Here is a 23,535-nt window from a genome sequence, read left to right as displayed (position 1 = left end):
CTAAAGATAATGGGTTTCAGTTTTCCACAATAAGAGGAATGTATTCAAAATTGGATGATCGGGCAAGCTGACAAATAGAATATACGTACATACAAAGTAGTTGAAAGAGTTAAGTGTAAGCCAACCTTAGGATTAGGTTTATTATTGTCACGCATACAGAGCTATGGTAAAAAAAATTGTTCTGCATGCTCTTCAAACAGATCAGATAATACTATAAATATATACATTCAAGTCAAACTCAAGTACAATAGATAGAGCAAAGGGGAAGATACAGAGGGCAAAATATAGTTCTCACCATTGTGGCACATTAGTTCTATAGACAAAGTCCAATGGGCTAGAGGTGAATTGGACAGTACTCTAGCCTATGGAAGGACCATTCAGAAACATGATAACCGAGGGGAAAATGCTGTTTCTGTGACTAGTGGTGTATGCTTTCAACTTTCTTTAAATGGGAGCAGGGAGAAAAATGAAATTACTTTGGTGGGACAAGTCTTTGATTAACCTTGCAGCTAGGAATTCTGTCGTCAGCAGCTGGATACAGAGGAGGGAGCAAAGAAGGATTTCATGCAGTGACCCCATGGGAAGAAAACAGAAACTGTCCATGGAAATGTTTCTGTTATAGGAGGTAGGAAACAAATAATTTGAGAAGCACCATTGCTCTGGTCCAGCAGGAAGAAATGCTGGACCACCATCGAAGGGATTTACCAGAATCGCAGCCACAAAAAGGCAGCCAGCATAATCAGAGACTAGCCACACTCATTTCACCCCTGCCACCAGGAAGAAGATACAGGAACCTGAAAACTGTAGTGTTCAGGATCATCCTCTTCCCTATTGCCATTACACACTACAACCTCAAATAAGCTCTGAACTACATAGACTATTATTGTTATTATTGCACTATTATCAGGTTTTATTTATGTGTACGTATGTGTGTGTGTATGAGTTTATAATATGTGTATGTGTATTTGTGAGTATGTGTATATAGTTCTTTTTTCTCTCGTTTATTATATCGTTTATACTATGTTTCCATATTATGTTGTGCTGTTGCAAGTAAGAATTTCATTGTTCTATCTGGAACATATGACAATAAAACACACTTTTGACTATTGTAAGATAACTGAAGTGAGGCAAGTTAAACATTGATTCTTCATCATCAAGCTTCCTGCAAAGCCACAAAGATTGCTCTTCCTGATTTACAGTATCATCTCAATACCCAAGATTAATGAAAGACAAACTCTGGCACACATCAGCATCCTACAAGCTGTCAAAGGACATGTTCAGAAACTTGGGAAGTGAGGGAGGTAAAGGGCCTGTCCCACTTGGGCGTCAATTGCGCGCCATTTACACGACATCCTAAAAATTGGTTGGCGCATCGTGACGCACACATGGCATGCAATTATGTAGTGGGATGCTCAAAATCCTCGCACGCCACCTGCGTAACGCGCAAATGACACCCAAGTGGGACAGGCCCTAAAGAGTGTGAGTGTGTGTCAATATGTTTGGAAGGAAGAATGGAATAAGATTTGCAGCTCATCAATAGAACAATAGTTGAGTGACAGAAAACAATTGTAAGGAACAGCTGTTTATAAGAATGCAGGGAGAATGTACAGGGGTCTGTGAGGGAAACTGCTTTTCTTAATATATATTAAATGACTTGGGCTTGAGGGTAAAGAGCCTTAATTTCCAAGAAGTAGAGAAATGCAATTTGAGGTCTCAGCAAAAAGGATAATATTGGACATTTAGTGCTAGATTAATAAAGAAGAGAAATGGCAGAACATAACTTAGTGATTTAGTGTTGTTGGAGATAGTGTGTTGTGCTTACTGGAGGTGCTTTTATCGGTTCAGTCAAGAGAGCCTTCCTCAAACATACATTTCTGCGATAACAGACAGAATCTGTTTTCTATAATCTTCTAGATCAAGGGTTTCCAACCTGGGTTAAATTTACCCCCAGGGGGTAAATTTCACTGACCCAGGGGGTAAATTTGTTGATTCTGGATTTGTACATATTTCTTCTCATTGGCTGTGTTTGGTGGTATCTGTTCATCATAAGTTGTTCATAAATAAGTAAAATAACTGCTATTAATAACATGCCATTAAAGTTGCCAGGGGTAAATGGGACAAACAAGGTTGGGAACCCCTGTTCTAGATTATCAAAACTGAATAACTCTTAAACAGAGTGGAATAATATAAAATTATGAGGCGCATGGATAGGGTAGATGGAACCTTTTTTCCTCAGGGTGGAATTGTCAAAGACTAAAGGGCATAGCTTTAAGGTGAGAGGGACAAAATTAATGTAGATGGGTGGGATAGATCTATTCACTACAGAGGAAGGCACTATCACGAGTGGAGGTGGAGGGAGACAGGATAGTGGCTTTTAAGAGGCGTTTACACGGAAATGCAAGCATAGGAGATTAGCTCAACTTGGAATCATGTTCAGCATAAACTTTGTGGGCCATGGGGCTGTCCATTGTGATGTACTGTTCTATGTTCTATAATAGAAACCAGTTCAATTATAAGTAAACCCAATTTAAACATTACTTATTTTCTGAAACTATTAATACCTGCAGTTACACACGTGCTTTCTTACCAATTCGCTTGTGTTCATTTGCATCATACACGAGCCATTCATACACCTCATCACTAATACACAAGGCATTGTGTTTTACACAGAGCTCTGCGATCACCTGCAATTCTTCACATTTCAAGACCTAAATTTGGTTAAAATAAAGAACTGTTGAGTAATACGTTTGAAGCAAATGGAAACCAACCTAAACTTCCTTTCTTTGTGTTCTGTCCCACTGGGTTAATCATTCTTTCATCTTTCTTGTGGCTCCTCTTTTCAGTCAGGTCACGGAACTGACCCACTTCCTTTTACTCATTAGAGTGGAATGTCAGTCACAAAGCAGAACATGTTGTTTTCACATCTTTTCTCATTCTGAATGAGCCTGATCACACAGATTACAATTGTTTGGACCCCAGCAACAATGTTTTATCAAATACAATCTCCAACCTTCATTTTCATGGAGAAAAGAATGTTTCTTACCATTGTATTTCATGGCTAAAAGGCCTGGGTAATAATAGAACATGTCACCGAATTAAAATATAGTCTGTATTTGCAGAATACCTCAGCATGTCTTAGGAACATCCCCAAGAGCTTTACCGAGGATGAATGGCAAAATACCACGTGATGTAATTAAATGCAGCAGTTGTTTCCCCCACAACAAGGTATCTCAAACAGCAAGGAGATGTTTTGATCAGTTTCACTGGGCGAGTCAGATGAATCTCGTGTCCTCTAGCAGTCTCAGGGCTTAATATCTTAATATCTTGAACCACTGAAACAGGCAGAAAGGAATTGCTTGACTTGCAAGCTGCCATCCAGGAACCACCCCGTTTGTCTCAGACTGATGAAGACCAAGTAAATTTGGTACTTGTTTGTATTTTTGTTATTATTGTGATAAAAACAATTTAGTGCCACATTTCTATTCCACAAACATCAATACTATTTTGAAGTGTTTAAGAAGGAACTGCAGATGCTGGAGAATCGAAGGTACACAAAAAAGCTGGAGAAACTCAGCGGGTGCAGCAGCATCTATGGAGTGAAGGAAATAGGCAACGTTTCGGGCCGAAACTCTTCTTCAGACCGAAGTCTTCAGTCTGAAGAAGGGTTTCGGCCCGAAACGTTGCCTATTTCCTTCGCTAGTTTCTCCAGCTTTTTTGAATACTATTTTGAATACTATTCAATACTATGCTGATAGTATTGAATACTATTCAATACTATCAGCATTGTGGTCAAACATTTTAGACGTGTTTTAAAGACAAATGTGATATGAACATACCCTTTGCTTAATATTTTCAAGCATTTGGCAGTAGGAATTAGTGCCGCTCATAAGATCAAGAGCGTGGACTGGACCTGAAAATGGCGCCAAAATTGGCGCCTCTTGTATGCGGTCTCAGTGGACTATTTCCGTACACTTTGCTAATCAGGGATTGTGCTTAGGTATGGCAATACTTCACTGAGCTGTTTGCAAAAAAAGAATTTCACTGTGCGTTTATATACAAACAAACCACCATTGATCATTGAACCAGAGACAAAATTCTTCATCGCAGTTGAGCTAAATAACTGTTCAAATGAATTGTGACAAAAATCCCAATATTTCTTAGGGTTGATTTTGGAATGGTGTATGTTGGGTAGGGTGAGGTGTGGATGATGATTGTAGGGAGAACATTTTAAAGGGGTGCAAGGGAGGTTTGTGCAGATGAAGTAGAAAAAGGGGCTGAAGTAACGGCAAGCTTGATGGTACATAGTTCCCTGTAAACGTTAATTGAAGGGTGGCATGGTGGTACAGTGGTAAAATTGCTGCCATACAGCGCTTGCAGTGCTGGAGACCCGAGTTAGATCCTGACTACTGGGTGCTGTCTGTACGAAGCTTGTAGCTTGAACGTTCTCCCCCGAAGAGCCTCTTTCCGCGCTTTATCTCTAAACTAAAGTGAAGTATATAGGTGGTGAGGAGTTGGGTATCATGTTACAGTTGTACAAAACGTTGGTTAGGTTGCACTTGGAATATTACGATATGATACGGTAGAACTTCATTTATCCCAGGAGGGGAAAAAACACAAAATTCCGTGAAACATAAAATTAAAGTGACGAGTCGAAAGGTTTTGGGGATGTGCAAAGATTGAGGAGGTGGGGAGGAGAGTCAGTCTCAGTCTACTTCACGACAGAAGGGGGGAGGAGTTCTAATGTTTGATAGCCACAGGGAAGAAGGATCTCCTGTGGCGTTCTGTCCTGCACCTTGGTGGAACCAGTCTGTTGTTGAAGGTACTCTTCAGGTTGACTAGCGTGTCATGGAGGGTGTGAGCTGTATTGTCCAGGATGCTCCACAGTTTGAGGAGCATCCTCCCCTCCAAGACCACCTCACATGAATCCAACTCAGCCCCCAGGACGGATCCAGGCTTCCTGATGAGTTTGTTGATCCTATTGGCGTCCGCAGCCTTCGCCTTCTGCCTCAGCACACGACAGTGAAGAAGCTGGCACTGACTACCACTGATTGGTAGAACATCTGCAGCATCTCACTGCTGACGTTGAAGGAGCGGAGAGCGGAAGGAGAATGCTGGTCGCCACACAAGAAGGATGTGATCAAGCTAGAGAATGTGTAGAAAAGATTCACAAGAATGTTGCCTGGTTTGAATTATTAAGAAAGATTTTACAGGCTAGGTCTGTTTTCTCTCAAGCAGAGGAGACTAAGTGGTATGATAGAAATATATTAAATATGAGGGGCATAGATAGAAGAGATACCCAATGTTCACTTTTCATGGCATGGGTGCCTAAAACTAGAGGATATAGGTTCATGGTGTGAGGGAGGAGGTTTAAAGGAGATCAGGGGGTACATTTTTTAATTGGAAGCTGGAATCTTGAATGAGCTGCCACAGGGGATGGTGGAGGCAGGAACATTAACAACTTTTAAAAGACACTTGGGCAGGCACTTCAATTCACAGAGCATCGAGGGACATGGTATTAATGCAGGTAAATGGGATTAGTGTATACAGTATAAGCATAGGCATGGTGTGCAGAAGGACACACTGCTCAGTTGGAGAACTCGAGTAATAGTGCTGTACACCATTTATTGGCCCATGAAGCAATCTTTGCCATCCTTTACCTGTCAAATTAAAATTGGAAGATACTTAAATATTGAGATGAATTGTTTTGTCATTTGGGGAATGGGTTTGTTGCCACCATTTAAACCAAAAGTGGCTTGGAAGTTTTTGGGGTGATAATGTTCCCAGTCAAGTAAAAAATCAAAATGGAAGAGGCATGTTGATAAATATTGAGTTTCTACTTGCTTGATTCTCAAATTGATTGGAGCAATAATCATTGAAAACAGTGCGTAGGTCACAGCATTCCACTTCAATATAGAGATACAGGCCATGTATCAAAGGTCTTGGAATCAATCATCAAACTTCTTCCACAGAGTAGTGGGCATATGGAACAATCTCTATGAGGAAGTAGTTGAGGGAGGTACAATAACAACATCTAAAAGACAATTCGACAGGTACATGGTTTCGAGGGACATGGGCCAAATGCTATTAGTTTACGGGATTAGTTTAGATGGGCATCTTGGTCAGCATGGACAAACTGGGAAAACAGGTTTGTTTTTGCAATGTATGATTATGACTCTACATCACTTACATATGGCCATCTACCTCTTTCTTCATTTCAGGTGGCCTAGTTACACTGACACATACACGTAGCTCAGAATTTGTTAGAAAGTAGAGAGTACTTTTAAGAAAAATCAAGGCACTGCTTGAAGTCTGCTTATCTACTATGTTGCCAGGTATTGGATCATTTGTGGCCCAATTTGTTCATACCAACTACAATGCCTATATGCCATTCTCATTTGCCTGCATTGGGCCCTTATCCCACTATGTCTTTATTATTTAACTACGCGCAAATGAAAGTAAGAATATCAAATGCCTTCAAAGCTGTCCTTCTTGAATCAAAATCACATAGGCATTACAAGGTAAGCAATGATCACAATATTGACCTCTAGGGAAATCACACTTCCGAATTCACTTTAGTCAGGAACATTTAATGGCAATTTTCATTATAATACTCCTCCACCTGCAGATGGTGCTGTGTTCTAAACTTTCAGCTAACTGCATTCACAAAATAATTATTTACAATGATTGCTTGCAGACTAGATTGTTTTGAAGTATCAGCCATTTTCAAGCAGTCTAGAAGGCAAAATAGGATAAAATAAAACCTCACATCGGCTTTAGAAATGCTCATTAAATTTCCAGACAATATCCATTAGGTCTCCTTTACATTCACCCAAAACCCAGCCCTGCTACATCTAAATGCAATGTTCCACCTACATTTTGTCAAACTATCAGTCCAAACCAAACCAGAATTACCAGAACCAGTAGTGTTACTAGCACAATAACAGCAGATGTCATGTGGGGAAAGACTTTGGTTTATCAAAGCTAAAAGAAAATTATAGATTGTCTACCAAGTGATGCTCATTGTAAACATATTAGTAATTATAATTTTGTTAGCACTCCTGACAGCAGAGCAGAAAATCATTTTGAACCACAGATGTTAAGTTTTCATGAGAATCTTTTTCCAGTGCTTAAAATGCAAAGTGGACGTGGACATGGCTCAGTAGAAAAGTGTTCAACTAAAACCTCATAGAAGCGGTTTGTTTCATTCAGTAAGCGGAATGCATAGGAGAAGCTTGTGTCTCTCTTTCAGATTTCATTGAACTTCATCACGTTGTGAAACTAGTTTTTCTCCACAGCCAATTGGTCTATTCTGAAGACCAGCAGTCCTCTCCCATCAATAGAACAGCATTGTTAATATAATTCAATATTCTGGTCACCACAACTACCTTCTGCAAATGGATCATTCCAAACAGCACCCATGTAAATTCTGCCACATCAGTTGTCAGGAAGCTAAACCTTCATTCTTCCCCAATTGTCATAATTTCCTCCTATCTTGATTCAGTTACACCTGCACCCTCAACCCCCCCCCCCCCCCCCCCCCCACCCCACCCCACCCCACCATTCCTCCAACCTTGCTGACCTCACATTATTTTCTCCTTGCGTGTAGTTGCACAGAAGAAGAATTTCATAATAAACATTAACTAAATATTTTAAGTCTAGTATTTAGAAGTGGATTATCAATAATTACACAGTCTTACCTTGCCAAGAGGGTTGTTTGGAGTGTTGATGACAATCGCTTTAGTACGTTTGTTGAATTTATTTGCTAATTCAACAGGATCCAATACCCAGTCGGCACTAGTCATTAACCTTCCAAATACTGGTTTCTGAAAGAACAATAGGTAACCTCCAAAATGTGTTTGGATAACGGGAATACTTTGCTTCTCTTATCGAGTTACACAGATATTAGTTCATTCCTGCAGCTACTTCTGCTGCTATTCAGAAAATAATTTTACAGAAGTTACAAAAGAAGGCAAGTGAGTATTCAATAATGTAAAGTAACATTCGTGTTCAAGGGTAGAACTTGATATGATACCCATGACTAGGCCAGTCATTCATACACTAAATTAATCAAACATGTGATTTTAATCTATAGGAAGGATATGGTTTTGTTGGAAAGGGCATAAAAGGGATTCAGCAGGGTGTTACTGTTGATAGCAGTCTTGAGTTATAGGTTGATTTTTTTTCTGTGGGGTGTAGGGGTCTGAGGGGTGACCTTATAAGGGTATACAAGATCATGAAAGGCAAGGGTGCACAAGATCATACAGAGATTGCTCAGCCTATCTCCCCTGGATAGAGGATTCTAAATCTAGAGGGTGTAGGCCAAGGCAATAAGGGAGAAATTTAAGAGAGATCTCAGGGCAACTGTTTCACTCCGAAAGTAGTCCGTATCTAGAATGAGCAGCTAGAGGAAACTACAGAAGCAGATACAATTATGACTTTTAAAGGACATTTGGACAGATATATAGATAGGATGGGTTTAGAGCACTGTAGGCCACATGCAGGAAAATGGGACTAGCCCAGTATACCATCTTGATTAGCATGGACAAGGTGGGTCAAAGGGCTTGTTTTCATGTTATACAGCTCTATGACCTGAAGACAATCTCAAAGTACGAAAGCAATGTAAATACTTATTCTGCACAGAGCTGTTGAATATGTGTCCGGATAATATATTTTGGTCTTAAATTTTAAACATTACAGAACTTTAAACATAATTTTGCAAATAAACTTGGTTGCTGATAAGGGTTTAAAAAAAAGAGTTACGTCTGTCAGAGTGCATATTTTAATACAACAGAAAAGTGTGACAGGATCTTTTGTCATGTTCTCACTAACTCTAGAATCAGCTCACATTTCCAATCCTGGTATACGATGGTAAAATATCTTTACATAGAAGAAATTTTCTTTAAAATTTAAATATTCTAATTTTAAACTCCACAATGCAAACCCAGTAATAAAACAAATGTCATTTTGTTTGGCCCCAGAGACTCACCGGACGCAGTGAAATAAACACTGGCTGCCCACCTGCCATTCGAACCATGGGCTCGTAACAATCAAAATAAGGCTCAATGATAATCACCTATAACGAAACAAAAAAAGATTTCAATCATAAATAGGAACCCTGGCTAAATGCTTCACTTTACATTAACGCTAAGCAGCTAATTGCAAGATCAGTTTATAAAGAAACAGGTAGGCAATAAATCTGATACTTCTTGACTGTTTGCTTGAGCGACACTCCACACTAAATGAGATACTTAAAGAACTTCAGAAGAAAACTTGGGATTTTCGCTTGTTACTTGTTTGTTGCAGTGTTGTGTGGGAATGTTTTTAACTCTATGCATTGCTCATTCTGAAGTACCTTTATATATTAACAAATATTATGAAAGGTAGGTTGAAAATACCTTGTCAAAATCTAACAAACGGAAGTCAATTTTAACAAGCTATCAATTGTACATAAGTTTTTTTTGTTGAAACTGACGTCCTGAGAAACTAAAGGCTTCCAATCATAAACCAAAACAGCTTAAAATTCCACATATAAATGTTATCAACTGTTGTTCGGGCTCAAAAATGAAGTCCACACAGGAAAAATTATTCTTCCAGAAAAATCATCAAGATTGAAGAAGTATAGAACCTACTAATTGATTTTAAAACTGTAGGCTTCATTCATTGCTATCTGCATCATTTTTTTTATGTTAATTCTGATATGAGCTGTGCATTCAACAGGAGTATTTATTGAATTGGTAGAATACAGCGACAAGGCCCACACAGGATCAAGCTCCAAAGGATCCCTCAATGAAGTCTCCCCATGATGTTTAAAAACGTTTTTAAAAAGTACGATTTTTTTTAGTTAAAAAAAAAAAAAAATTACTGTGCATACTGATTACAAGGTATACAGTTTTTACATAGGTTCCATTACACCTTTATAACAACAGCCTTGAAACCTACAAATATATAATGAACTAAATTGACTCGGTTACAATCTCATTGGATTTTTTTTTTAATTATTAAAAGCTTGGAGTAGTTTAATATTGAAAACTAACATTTCTAACAATAATAATAATAATAAATTTTATTTATGGGCGCCTTTCAAGAGTTTCAAGGACACCTTACAAAAATTTAGCAAGTAGAGGAAAAACATGTAAGTGGAATGAAATAAATAGTAGAGACATGACTAGTGCACAAATTAAAGACAGAATTCAATTCAAAACACAATATGAGGCAATTCAAGCACAGATGAAAAGGGAGGGGGACGTGGGGCTAAGGATAGGCAGAGATGGGTCTTGAGGCGGGACTGGAAGATGGTGAGGGACACGGAATTGCGGATCAGTTGGGGGAGGGAGTTCCAGAGCCTGGGAGCTGCCCTGGAGAAGGCTCTGTCCCCAAAACTGCGGAGGTTGGATTTTTGTGGATGGAGAGGAGACCGGCTGATGTGGATCTGAGAGACCATGAGGGTTGGTAGGGGGAAGAGGAGGTCAGTGAGATATGGGGGGGCCAGATGGTGGAGGGCTTTGTAGGTGAGGACCAGGATTTTGTAGGTGATCTGGTGGGAGATGGGAAGCCAGTGAAGTTGTTTGAGGACTGGAGTGATGTGATGCCAGGATTTGGTGTGGGTGATGAGTCGGGCGGTTCTGAGTTGGGCGGTTGATGTAGGTGGAGCTGATGCCAAGGAGAAGTGAGTTGCAGTAGTCCAGTCGGGAGGAGATGAAGGCATGGGTGAGTCTTTCAGCAGCGGGAGGTGTGAGAGAGGGTCTGATTTTGGCGATGTTGCAGAGGTGAAAGAAGGAGGTTTTATTGACATGGCGGATGTGAGGCTCAAGGGAGAGGGTGGAATCAAAGATCACGCCAAGGTTGTGGGCCTGGGGAGATAGTGGTGCCGTCGATGGTGAGAGTGGGGTTATTGATTTTGCTGAGTGTGGATTTGGAGCCTATGAGGAGGAATTCTGTTTTATCGCTGTTGAGTTTGAGGAAGTTATGTTGCATCCAGGTTTTTATAGCTGACAAACAGGAGTTGATATGGGAGGGGGGGGGTTGTGGGGGGGTTTGGTGCCGAGGTAGATCTGGGTGTTATCAGCGTAACAGAGGAAGTCCAGGTTGAAGTGGCGGCGTATCTGACCAAGGGGGAGGATGTAGATGATGAAGAGGAGGGGGCCGAGTACGGAGCCTTGGGGAACGCCTTGAGTGACTGTGGCTGTAGCAGAGGTGTGGTTGTGGAGAGAGATGAAGTGGGATCTGTTGGAAAGGTAGGAACAGAGCCAGCTGAGTGCAGAGCCTTCAATGCCAAGGTCCCCAAGTCTGGTAAGCAGGATGTTATGGTTCACTGTATCGAAGGCTGCACTCAGGTCGAGGAGGATGAGGATGTTGAGGGAACCAGTGTCAGCAGAGGTGAGGAGGTCGTTGATGACTTTGAGGAGAGCAGTTTCTGTGCTATGGAGGGGGCGAAAGCCAGATTGGAGGGGTTCGAATAGGTTATACGCAAGGAGGTGGGAATGAAGTTGTGACACAATGATACGCTCCAGGGTTTTTGAAAGAAAGGGGAGATTTGAGATTGGGCGGGAGTTAATGAGAGAGGAGGGATCAAGACCAGGTTTCTTTAAGATTGGTGTGACAGCAGCAGTTTTGAAATCGGAGGGGACAATTCCTTGGGACAATGAGGAGTTGAAGAGATTAGTGAGGTAGGGGCAGAGAACGGGGAGGCAGGACTTCAGCAGAGGAGTGGGGAGAGGGTCGAGGGAGCAGGTAGTGGGTTTGGAAGAGCTGATGAGTTTGGAATTATCACGTCTTAACTTTTCTGAGAGCATCAACAGTATTCACCTACTTCATCCCCATCATCAACCATGGCCTGAAAGAAACAGAATAGGGCCTCGTATGCCCCAATTGTCACAAGCACCTCATTGAATGGATCAATGTCTTGGCTCATTAATTTCCCAAAAAACTTTGCCAGAATTTTCACCAGCGGTGGGTGACCCTGAAAAGTACAGAGAAACAAACAAAAGAGAATAAGTTACAAGGTGTGATATTTTTAATTGAATCTACGAATGAAAAGATCTAGCATTAATCTACATAATCATTGCTTCACAAAAGATAATATGATTTTATCAATATGATTTAAAAAAAATTGGGGCTATAATTTGTGACCAAGAGTCTTAATTGTTTAATTTGTTCAGGACACGAGCAACTCTAAAGGAAAAGTATTTGTTACTTATCACTAGTTGATTTTAATTTCATAATTTCTGAAATAACTTCAGAGGAAACTGCAACTCAACATCTGAGGACTTTATCAGGCATACAATGTCTGCCTAGAAAGACAATGGATCAAGAGGGTTTTACAATTTTGGTTTCATAGATGTTTAGTTTCATTTAAATTCAGATATGACTAAGTTCACATCTGCCTGCTCTTAAATTTCTATCAAATTAGTTACCATCGTCAACACCACAATCTCTACCTCCAAGCATTGTTTTTCAGCCTATACCCCAATGGTATTCACAAAACGATCGCCCACTGTGCAAGCATAAATGAGGTCCCAGAAAATAGAAGGCATGATGGTCAACTGTAACAGATTAGGATCTAAACCAAACTGCAAATCCATGTTCTGTTTTGCTATGCCGTACACACACTTTCTGGGGAAAGGATAATAATCAGAAGTAGAAACACGGCAGACTCCCTCCCCCATCCACAGTTCAGAACTGGGCATTGCATTGCTCAACCCTGAGCACGAAAATGGTTGTATCACTGAAACATAAATAACACCTTGTAGAATCATTCTTTTTTACAATATATGGCCATTTCAAAATGTGGTACAAAGCAGCTCTTCAAAATAACTGTCCAATGCACGAAATATTTACTGGAGTATTGCTCCACAAATACTCACAAAAGCCCTGGTATACTGGTTCAGACCACCATTGATGGCCTTTATGTAAGCTTCTTTTACAAAATTTGGAGGCGAGAAGTCAGGAAATCCCTGTCCCAGGTTGACAGCAGAATAGTCAGCAGCAAGCTGAGTAAATTCCACCCTAAAAATGTTGGAAACAAATGCACATCAGATATCGTTTTAAGTAATTTTCATACCTTACCCCAGGCGTTGTGCAAAAATACCTGCTTCATGAGGGGGGGGGGGGGGGAAGAGCAAGTCACTCACATTAGGCATCTCTGACAATTGATCAATTGTTGAACGAACTACAGAAAATTATGAGTCAATTTACCATTGATTACTAATGGGTTTAAGAATGGTCTTGGGAAACCCAACTTGTTCCTTAAATTGGACAACAGGATTAACTGCATTTGTACCTGGTCGAAAGGCTCAAATACTGAGACACGAGGGAGTTGGGCAGACGAGGACTTTATTCCTTGGGGCGTAGGAGGGCGAGGGGTGATCTTATCAAATTGTATAAAATCACGAGGGGATTAGATGGAGTGAAAGCAGAGTCTTTTTCTAAAGGTAGGGGAATTAAGAACTAGAGAACATAGGTTTAAGATGAAAGGGAAAGTTTAATAGGAACCCGAGGGGTAGCTTTTTCCATTCTGAGTGGGTATATCAAACAAGCTATGAGAGGAAGTACTTGAGGAAGGTACGATAATGACATTTAAAAGACATTTGGACAGGAAAGAGGGATATGGGTCAAATAGATGCTTAGATGGGCATCTTGGTCAGCACATATGTTGGGCCGAATGGTCTGTTTCTGTGCTATATAATTCTATGACTTCGTCTCACTTTGAGAGGAATCTTGCCATTGTCAGAGCAAATATTGAAGTGTGTTTTCACATGATATTCTATTCACTGAATTCTAGCAGCAGACAAGGTTTGTTAACATCCCTATATGTAGTCAATAAATCATCCCCATAAACTACAAATCAACTTACCAAACATTCTTGTCCAATCCTTCAATTCTGCGAGAAGATTTGTGGTGGGACATCTTTACCTGAAAAAAAGGCAACTGTATTTTATTTGCAGTAATCAAATAGATTGAAATCAAATAATTATGATTAGGTACGTGCCATTTAAAGGTTGTACCTTGTGCACATTCATAACGCTTTAGTGAAAAACTAAAGACATCTGATAAAGCAAGCAACATTCCACAAACAAGCAGAATAATAGTTGATACTGAGAAAGGTGAGCAAAACACATCAATAAATATGCAAAGTAAGCATGCCAGTGGAAAATGAACTAGTAGTAAATAGTCAAGCGATGTATTTGACAGAAATAAGGCAGCCAGTACAGTAAGGCTGCAAGTTAGATAAGCTCACCAAGATGCCTATGGATACAGATTAATAAATGACAAAAGCAGTAACCGAGAGATCGACTAATATGGGAGGATGGATTTACGAAATGCAGCTGAATATCTTACAAAAGGTCATCACACTACCTTTTTCTTGAACTCTGACCCCACTAGTCTTGGATGTGGGTGCTTTCTTAACTGCTTTCTAAATCTACACAAACTTTCAGTGATTAGTGCACATACACCCCCAGCTGCCTCAACTCCTGCAGTTATTTTAGAATTGAATCCTCCAGATTAAATTGTCTCTCTGGATTTGTCCGAAAATGAACACTTCATATCAGTTAAATTTCCGCTGTTGCCTGATACATTCCATCTGCTGTTTACATCCTCTTGAAGTCTGTTGATATCAACCTCATAGCTCACCACAATACAAGAAGAAAATCAAGAGCCAAGAATTTTTAATTGTCGTATGTACTGAAACGGAACAATAACATTCTTAGCAAACGGACAAAGTATTTTAGGGATACCAGGAAGATATCGTGACAGTAACCGTGGAGAAGAATGTCAATGCAGAATATCTAAGCTGAAGTTGAGACATAAAGAACATAAACTAGAGAAAAAATGGGCAAATAATTTGTCAGGTAATGTCAACAGGACAATTTTTTCTGATGCACCTTATATGTTATTTTCTTCAAAGGAACAGCTAGTTGTTGCAATTCTGTGAAACTTGCATGAATTGTCATGCACATATTTGTTTTAAAATCCCTGTTGGTAGCCCTTGGCTTGGAGACATTTAACCATAACTACCTAACCATTAATCTTTACCATCATGAAAGGGAGGAAGTTTGAGAGAGAATTCCTAACATTCCTCTTTAAGCTAACAAATTTATCAGTAATTATTTTCAGGTTCCTAAAGGCAAGTTCTAAACAAAAATATCTGCCAGGTTCCTTAACATTAGTCACTACATTTATAGAAACGTCTTCCTTCCTTTACAGCCAGTTGATTCATCATCGCACAAAGAGTTATTACACAAAGCGCATTATTCACCTTTTGACTATTTAAAATGTTGTTGATCAAAGTGTTATTTCTGATGACCAAGTGCGCTGGGGCTCTCAGCATATCTGCTATCTTCTGGGTAAATAGGAACCAGAAAGATACCCTTACAATCCTTGCATCGTCTGAACATCATCTGCCAAAATTGAAAGTACAATATGCTAAATAGTTACAGAAAATGAAAAAAAAGCAGTAGTTGTAGACAGGACAAAAGAGACCAGGGTGTTACAAAATGAGCGATACCTTCAAAATTCTGAAAAGGGAGGGGAATATGTGCCTGGTGGTGGAATATTGTTGGATCGGGCAGAAGGTTGAGTACAGAAGCTGGTGGGATGAATGACAGGACCAGGAGAGCCGTTCTACTCCATTCATTGTTCCAAAGCCTGTTTAGCAGGATGTTTGGAAGGGGCACACTGGGCAGGATCTATGCGTTAAAAGCACCTTTGATAAGTGCAAGATGAAGGCACATTAGACTAGACATACTGGAGTCCCAAGCAAATAACAATGCGCTTTGGTAGGATCGCAATCTGAAACGTCATCTGACCGTTTCCCTCCACAGAAACTGCCTGACTTGCTGAGTTCCTCCAGTACTTTGGGGGTGTTTTATTTAATAAATGCAAAATGTTTAATGTATTCATGTTTTGCAGTGTGACTTTAGTATAACAAGGAAAATAAATTGCTTTACATCTCATTTTAGTCAGCAGAGCCTGAACAAATGTCCATACACTTATTCTGAATAAATTAGAATATATATAAAACAGCTTAACACCAGTCAAAAATTACTTTCAGCTGTGAACGCTTCACATCTATATCCTTATATGGATTGGTAGATGATGGGGTAGGTGTAAGGTTACATATTAGGTGCTACGACAATAATAACATGTTCTTCTATCCATTACATAAATTTGGGAATTTACGATATTGTTTTCATAGATCAAAAACCATAATCTTGAAATCTTAGTGAGTTTATCCCATAGAAGGTGCATTAACAATTCAAAAGTGCCCTACATTGAATTCCCATTCATCATCTTAAAATTAGGATGGACAGCTAAAAAGACACTAACAGCAACTTGACAGCAACAAGAAAATTGACTGGAATGTCAAGTAACTGGCTATAAAAGTGGGTAATAACAGCAGTGTCTTGCTGCACTTTTCAACCCAAGATGGCTTGCCAATATTGAAAGTTAAGAAGCATATGTGAGTAATGCCCATCATGACAGATTATTCCAAGATGTTTGATATTCACCATTTATTAATTAATACATCAGAAAATGAACTTCATGAAATTTAAGTTTTTGCCCAGGAAAAATGGCTTTCATATCAAGTAGCTTCCACTGACAAAAAAAAATAGCTGTTTTCTATTTGTCCTCTCCATCACACGTTTCACTTGTTTAAATATGTATTATATGACCAACATTTGCCTTGGATCAGATTAGCTTTTGCTAAATGCATTATCCCTGGCATCATCAATATGGTTTAACATGCAATCTTTTCTTTTCCAGCCTTTTCCTTTCTATCCTTTATGGACTTCAGTATACGTTTAAATTTGATCACACCTCTATCTTGGTATAGAACATAGGACTGGAACAGGCCCTTTGGCCCACGATGTCTGTGTTGAACACGATGCCAAGACCAAATCTTACCGGCCTGCATATGACCAATGTACTTCCATTCCTTGTGCATCCATATGCCTATCTAAAAATCTCTTCAATTTCCTATTTGCCTAAATAGCGTCAGTGGGAGCACATTCCAAGCATTCTCCACCTTCTGTAATATATTTGACCCGCACATCTCCTTTAAACTTCTCTCTCACCTTAAAGCTACACCCGCTAGTATTTGCTTTTTTCCATTTTGAGGTAAAAATTGACTTTCTATCCTGTCTATGCCTCTCATAATTTTATATATTTCTATCAGGTCTCCCTGAAGCTTCTGGCATTCGAGAAAACAGTTCAAGTTTATCCAACCTTCATTCTGATAAACATCCTCTGCACACTTTCCAAAGCCTTCACATTCTTCTTGCAATGGGACGACCATAACTGCAAGCAATACTCCAAATGCAGACTAAACAAGGTCCAATAAAGCTGCACATTGACTTCCTGACTGTTATTGTCCATGCCTCAATCGATGAAGTCAAGCATACCATATGTCTTCTTAACTTACTACAGTCAAATTTAACTGATTGTTCATTTTATTCTCAATGTCGTATCAATTTCCTTTTCTACAATTCCCCTCTGCTAGTAAAGGTGAAAAGTAATGCACAACAGGAGTACTGCACTTCCCACTGCGTCAGACAGGTGCATGGACTTTAGTCTCAAATCAACAAAGCATAAACGTCCTTCATGCTGTCATAACATTGGAGTTCGTTTTGAGACATAAACTTTGTTCTTTTGTCCATAATTATCGGCTAATTTGCTGAGTCACTTGTTTACTTCTGGATGTCCAGCAGCATATAAATCTGGGAACCAAAAATACAGGGGGATGGGAGAGAGAGAGGATTTAAATAGATTGCGTGACATAATGACAAATACTATTCTTCTGTCCTCTCCTGCTACAAAAGGTGATCACTCCAAACCTCCACAATTGTGTATCTAAAAATTAGTACAATAATTTGAAAGATAATTAAATTGACCCATAAACACACATAAAATCCATCCCCTCCCAGCTTGTCGGATACTAGTATCATGGGTGTTTTACAACGAACCAACCACTTACAGGGCTTCGTTTCCCCGGCACCCGACCTGGTGTTGGTGTTGGTGCCGGTACTCAGGGAACTGCCGTGTTGTTGAGACTGACTGACAAGCGGTGCCAGGACCAGTGGTGTTTGGGTTCGGGTTTGGCACTCGGGGAACCACCGCAGTGTAACACCCCCAGCTGAGGGCGTCTCTATGGGGCTGGCCGGACCAGCCGAGTGGTTCACACTGGCAGCCCCTCGCTTCTGCCCACATTAAGAGACCTACCGCGACTCCCTTATCGCGCCCGGCCGCCGCCGCTTACAGTTTATTCTGTGTTTTACACGTCGCCCTGTTTCTTTGCGGACGGGGATGCGGCGACGCCTCTTCCGGCGGGAGCTCGCAACACTTCCGGCGGGGTGGGGGATGTTTTTGTGCGGGGTACGCGGCGCCCCCTCAGAGCAGCCGGAGTGACGGGAGGGAGGGAGCCCGGGACAGGCAGCGCCGGAGACCCGCAGCCCCGCAGCCCCGGGTCGTGGCGGCCAGCAGGAGCCCGAGCCCGAGCCCTGGGACAGGCAGCGGCGAGAACGGTGAGCCGGTCCCTTTCTCTGAGGCAGCGCGCCGGGGGTGGGAATGGCTGGGACACTGGGGAGTGGATATGACTCTAGTATCTTTGGATATGACTGGGGAATGAGAATGGGAATGGGAATGGGAATGGCTGGGCCACTAGAGAGGGAATAGCTGGCTGGGACAGTAGAGAGAGGGAATAGATGGCTGGGACAGTAGAGAGATGGAATAGATGGCTGGGACAGTGGAGAGAGGGAATAGATGGCTGGGACAGTAGAGAGATGGAATAGATGGCTGGGACAGTAGAGAGAGGGAATAGATGGCTGGGACAGTAGAGAGGGAATAGATGGCTGGGACAGTAGAGAGGGAATAGCTGGCTGGGACACTAGAGAGGGAATAGCTGGCTGGGACAGTAGAGAGAGGAATAGATGGCTGGGACAGTAGAGAGATGGAATAGCTGGCTGGGACAGTAGAGAGAATAGGAATAGAGAGAGGGAATAGCTGGCTGGGACAGTAGAGAGAGGGAATAGATGGCTGGGACAGTAGAGAGGGAATAGCTGGCTGGGACACTAGAGAGGGAATAGATGGCTGGGATAGTAGAGAGAGGGAATAGATGGCTGGGACAGTAGAGAGAGGGAATAGATGGCTGGGACAGTAGAGAGAGGGAATAGATGGCTGGGACAGTAGAGAGAGGGAATAGCTGGCTGGGACACTAGAGAGATGGAAATAGAGGCTGGGACAGTAGAGAGATGGTGGGACAGTAGAGAGGGGAATAGCTGGCAGGACAGTAGAGAGAGGGAATAGCTGGGGACAGTGGGATGGAATAGTGGCTGGGACAGTAGAGAGATGGAATAGCGGGGACAGTAGAGAGATGGAATAGCTGGCTGGGACAGTAGAGAGATGGAATAGCTGGCTGGGACAGTAGAGAGATGGAATAGCTGGCTGGGACAGTAGAGAGAGGGAATAGCTGCGACACTGGGCAGAGGGAATGGCTGGCACTGGTGGCTGGGACACTAGAGAGAGGGAATAGATGGCTGGGACAGTAGAGAGGGAATAGCTGGCTGGGACACTGGGTAGAGGGAATGGCTGGGGAGTGCAGATGGGAATGGCTGGGGAGTGGGAACGGCTGAGTGAGAATGGGAATGGCTGGGAAACTGGGGAGAGGGAATGGCTGGGACATTGGAGAGTGAGAATGCCTGGCTGGGGAATGGGATCGGCTGGGACACTGGTGAAGGAGAGTGACTAATAGCTCGAGATCTGGTGGAATGGGAATGGCTGGCAATCTAGAGTCAGGCAAATGACCAGCGCACCATACTCTGGGGAAGGGAAATAGAATGGAGACTACAGATGCTGGAATCTGGCTCAAAAGCGCCAAACCACTGGAGGAACTCCACAGGTTGAGCAGCATCTGAAAGGTGGAAGGAATTTGAGTTGAGACCCTGCATCAGGATTGACAGTGGAGAGGGAAGGTAGCCAATATAAAGAGGAAGGGAGGACGTACTGGCTAGTAGACGCGAGGTAGATTGATGTAGGATGATGGACATGTAAGGTGTCGTTCCTCCAGTTTACATTTGACATCACCCTGGCAATGAAGAAGGCCAAGGATGGGCAGGTTGTTGTGGGAATGGTAAGGGAAGTTGTCATGGTATGCAACCGGGAGCTTGGAATGACCATTGCAGCCAAAGCGTAGATGGTTATTCTGGGGATTACTGGGTCTGTTGATTGTAGCAAAACAAATGGGTCACTCATTGTTGTAAGCCTACAGCTGAAACTTTTCAATGTTTATTTTAGGTTTAGATTTACTACTGTCATTTATACTGGGGTACAGTGAATAGCTTTGTTTTGCATGCTATCCAAGCAATGGATAATAACAGATATAAATACAATCAAGTTAAACTCAAGTAAAATAGATAGAACAAAATAGATGATACACATTGCAGAATATAGTTCTCAGCATCGTAGCACATCAGTTCATTAGACAAAGTCCAATGTCCACAATGGAATAGAGGTGAATCAGACAATACCCTGCTGATGGAAGGACCATTCTGAAGCATGTGCTTTCAAGCTTCTATGCCTTCTACCAGATGGGAGCAGGGAGAAGAGGGAATGATCAGGATGGGACAAGTCTTTAACGATGTTGGCTGCTTTTCTGAATCTGGTCTGTGTGATGGATTAGGCTACATTTACAACACTCTGCAATTTTTTGCCGTCTTAGACAAAGACCAATGTTCTTCAATGAAAAGGACTGACTGTATATGTGTCGTGTGGCGACTGTCAATGGGTTTGTGGAGTTGTTTGTAGTTGGGAGGCTTGGATATGGTAAATAATTCTGGCAATTGGAAGAGAGAGACGCAAGAAGCTACAGATTCTGGAGTCTGAAAAGTGTCCCGAAACATTGTCTATCTGTCCTCTCCACAGATGCTGCCTGACCTGCTGAGTTTCTCCAGTACTTTATCTTTTGCTCTGGTAATCAGAATCTAGTTTGTGGGAACTGTGGTTTTGAGGTTTTGTTGATATTGTCTTATGAAATAGAGCACCCTTCACTGAGTAATGGGTTGGATTTTATTGGTCAAATTAATATCTTTCTTTCTCTCGCTCTCGCTCTTTTTTCAAAATCAACCTCTGATGGTTAATATATCTTCAAGTTAATTCAGTTGGCCTCACATTCAGTAATTGATCTCAATCCCCTGTGGGAAATCTGTATTGACAAAATTTATTTCTTCAACAAAATGTTGATGCCTTGGGCTGTGAACATAGCCATTGGCAAGAAGATGTTTAGTGCAGCAGTTATATACATCATATTAGCAGTATTCATCATCAAGCAGCCAGTGATTTGGCTGAGAATTAATGAAACGTGTACATTGAGTACCAGGACTCCAGTCTTTCCATTGGTGACTGTGGACTGATTGTGGGGTCTTGGTTGCAGTTGGCTGGCTCAGTGCCATTTATATGAGCTGATGTGTGGCTTCCGTGTGAGCAGAGCAATTATCTGGAATCTGGGATCCGACTTGGGAATCCTTGTGTTGTAAATAGGTCATCCAACATTTTAATGATTGGTTATTTCATTGGAGAAAATTAAGTCCAACTATATTTTGCACATACTATTATTTGAAAGTGATAAAGTCCTTTACAAATTAATACCAAATCTGAAACAGGCAAGTTCATTTTAAAAACTTATGTTGCATGCTCATGTTGTAGTAAGAATAATTGGAAATGTACTGTGTTTCTCCACCTGCTATTTGGCTTGCTCTAGTTCTGGTTTGACTTGCTGAAGTATTTTCATTTGGTATATTAATACAGGATTTTGCAGCATATTTGAATTGTTATGCATTGGTTTACAACAATATCTATAAACAGGAAGAAACGACCAAGAGCTGTGAAATATTTTGGGTTTTTTTTTAGCCAAATTTGCAATTGCATACATAAAAACAAATTACTCCTCCAAATGTGGCTTACGTGTCTTCCAAATTGTGAAATATTGACAGCCCTGTTTCTTAGGGCAACAAAAGGAGATTACAAGTAATCAAATTTTTTTAATGACCTATGCACCAAAGAAGTTGAAATAAATTAACATTGAGCAATGACAATAACACATTATGTCCAGATTTTAATGGAAGGTGGAAGTTGTACGTTTGGGATTTGCCCTTCAGTGTTCAACGGAGTGTGTTCTGAGCCATGATTAAGGTACATTGGCTATATGTATGTTGGTAGTTGCAACAACTTAGTGACAAATGATGAGTCTTGGCTTTTTTGTGTGTTTTTTGTTAAATAAATCAAATGAGGGGTTTAGTATATTTTTCATGACAACACATCAGTACATTTTTATAAAGCAAACTATTTTTAATCATCTTAAAATTTCCATTTTGACTTGTCAATGGAGCTTTTGAATGCCGCAGTAGTGTACAGGAACAATAAGTTCAAGGCAAGGTTTACAGACAATGTTTAAAAATGTCCCTGTTCTAAATGGAAAAGCCGTATCCATCTGTGGATTGGGATTAGAATATTGAAGAAATAGCGGAGATTGAAGCCGACTGATAGTCTGATATGAGAGGAAGTTGCATTGAAATCATACTTCGCTTACTTGACTCTTCCTATTGTGTTGTATTCCACTGCCAAGATTTGTGATTGTAATTGTTCAGTTGTAGTGAGCTTGATGACAAAACACAGGAGTCAAGGTCTAAGAGAGCATTCAAGCAGCCACCCACCCTGTTTTTGCATTGTTTAGAATTTTTAACATTAAATTTATCCCTGAAGTTTTGTTATTAAGTTTGATTTGCTCTTTGTTTAAATATATCATTTTAACAATAGTTTAGTGGATGTATGGCTTTTCTTGTGATGAGGAGTCGGGGCCGATTTATATTCACCTCTATGCCTCTATGGATAAATGCATAATAGATCAAAGAAGCATATCATCTCAGTGGTTCTTTGGCCACTTTGTACAACAGTAATGGATGCAGTAGTGATGACATCGTATGGGGGTTCAGACTTGCAGTTCTATCCCAGATGAGGCCTATTTTCAGCTAGACTCTAATCGTAGAACACTTTACCATGATAAAGGAGTAAATTTCAGGCTGTTAGCTAAAAGATGATTTAAAGATAACCATTCTAGAGACAACCCCATCAGATTGTTAAATGTAATTAAGGATGTTGGAAAAGAAGAGGAGGGACAGGGATCGCCTGCTTGAAGCAGACATACAGGTAAGGGAGCAACATAATTTATTGAATCTTGGAAAAATTTATATGGATGACACACTAAAAAAAAAGGTAGAATTGAGTATAAACTTGAGATTTATTTTTAAGTAGAATGTGACATAGGGTACAAGATCATCATACAGCTTTATAAAAACATTGGTTAGATCTAGTTCAGCTGGAGTAATGTTTGTAGTTCTGGATGCCGTGCCATAGGAAGAACATGATTGCCCTAGAGATGGTGCAGAGGAGTTTTACCTTTTTAAAGTAAATGGCCATAAGGTCACACAGCACAGAAACAGGCCATCGACCCATCATGTCCATGCTGACTATTGAATAGCTTTTTAT

At 40.8% G+C, this 23,535-nt stretch overlaps 2 protein-coding genes across 8 annotated transcripts in view; one reads left to right on the top strand and one right to left on the bottom strand.

Annotated features, from left to right (window-relative positions):
* LOC129711975 (kynurenine--oxoglutarate transaminase 3-like) overlaps nt 1-18,347 on the bottom strand; it is a 31,019-nt gene extending 12,672 nt beyond the window's left edge. Inside the window, exons 1-8 of one of the 7 annotated variants that reach the window (XM_055660059.1) lie at nt 18,257-18,335; nt 15,257-15,398; nt 13,853-13,911; nt 12,864-13,005; nt 11,810-11,959; nt 8,987-9,073; nt 7,698-7,823; nt 2,588-2,708 (exon numbers count right to left, since the gene is read on the bottom strand). In XM_055660059.1, the coding sequence (XP_055516034.1) occupies nt 2,588-2,708; nt 7,698-7,823; nt 8,987-9,073; nt 11,810-11,959; nt 12,864-13,005; nt 13,853-13,911; nt 15,257-15,328 (757 nt within the window). In that variant the 5' untranslated portion in view covers nt 15,329-15,398; nt 18,257-18,335. Of the gene's footprint in view, nt 1-2,587; nt 2,709-7,697; nt 7,824-8,986; nt 9,074-11,809; nt 11,960-12,863; nt 13,006-13,852; nt 13,912-15,256; nt 15,399-17,974 lie in introns of all 7 variants that reach the window. The other 6 variants (XM_055660058.1, XM_055660063.1, XM_055660057.1 and 3 more) reach the window with 6 other exon arrangements.
* A 28-nt stretch (nt 18,348-18,375) lies between these two features.
* The window catches only part of LOC129711974 (volume-regulated anion channel subunit LRRC8A), a 31,220-nt gene continuing 26,060 nt past the window's right edge, over nt 18,376-23,535 (top strand). The window contains exon 1 of the mRNA XM_055660056.1: nt 18,376-18,521. The gene's annotated coding sequence lies outside the window, so the exon portion shown is untranslated. The remainder of the gene's footprint in view (nt 18,522-23,535) is intronic.

This window comes from Leucoraja erinacea, chromosome 31, assembly GCF_028641065.1.
Source record: "Leucoraja erinacea ecotype New England chromosome 31, Leri_hhj_1, whole genome shotgun sequence".
Lineage (NCBI taxonomy): Eukaryota > Metazoa > Chordata > Chondrichthyes > Rajiformes > Rajidae > Leucoraja > Leucoraja erinaceus.
The sequence above is the reverse complement of the archived record's forward strand: the minus strand, read 5'-3'. Positions and strand labels throughout refer to the sequence as shown.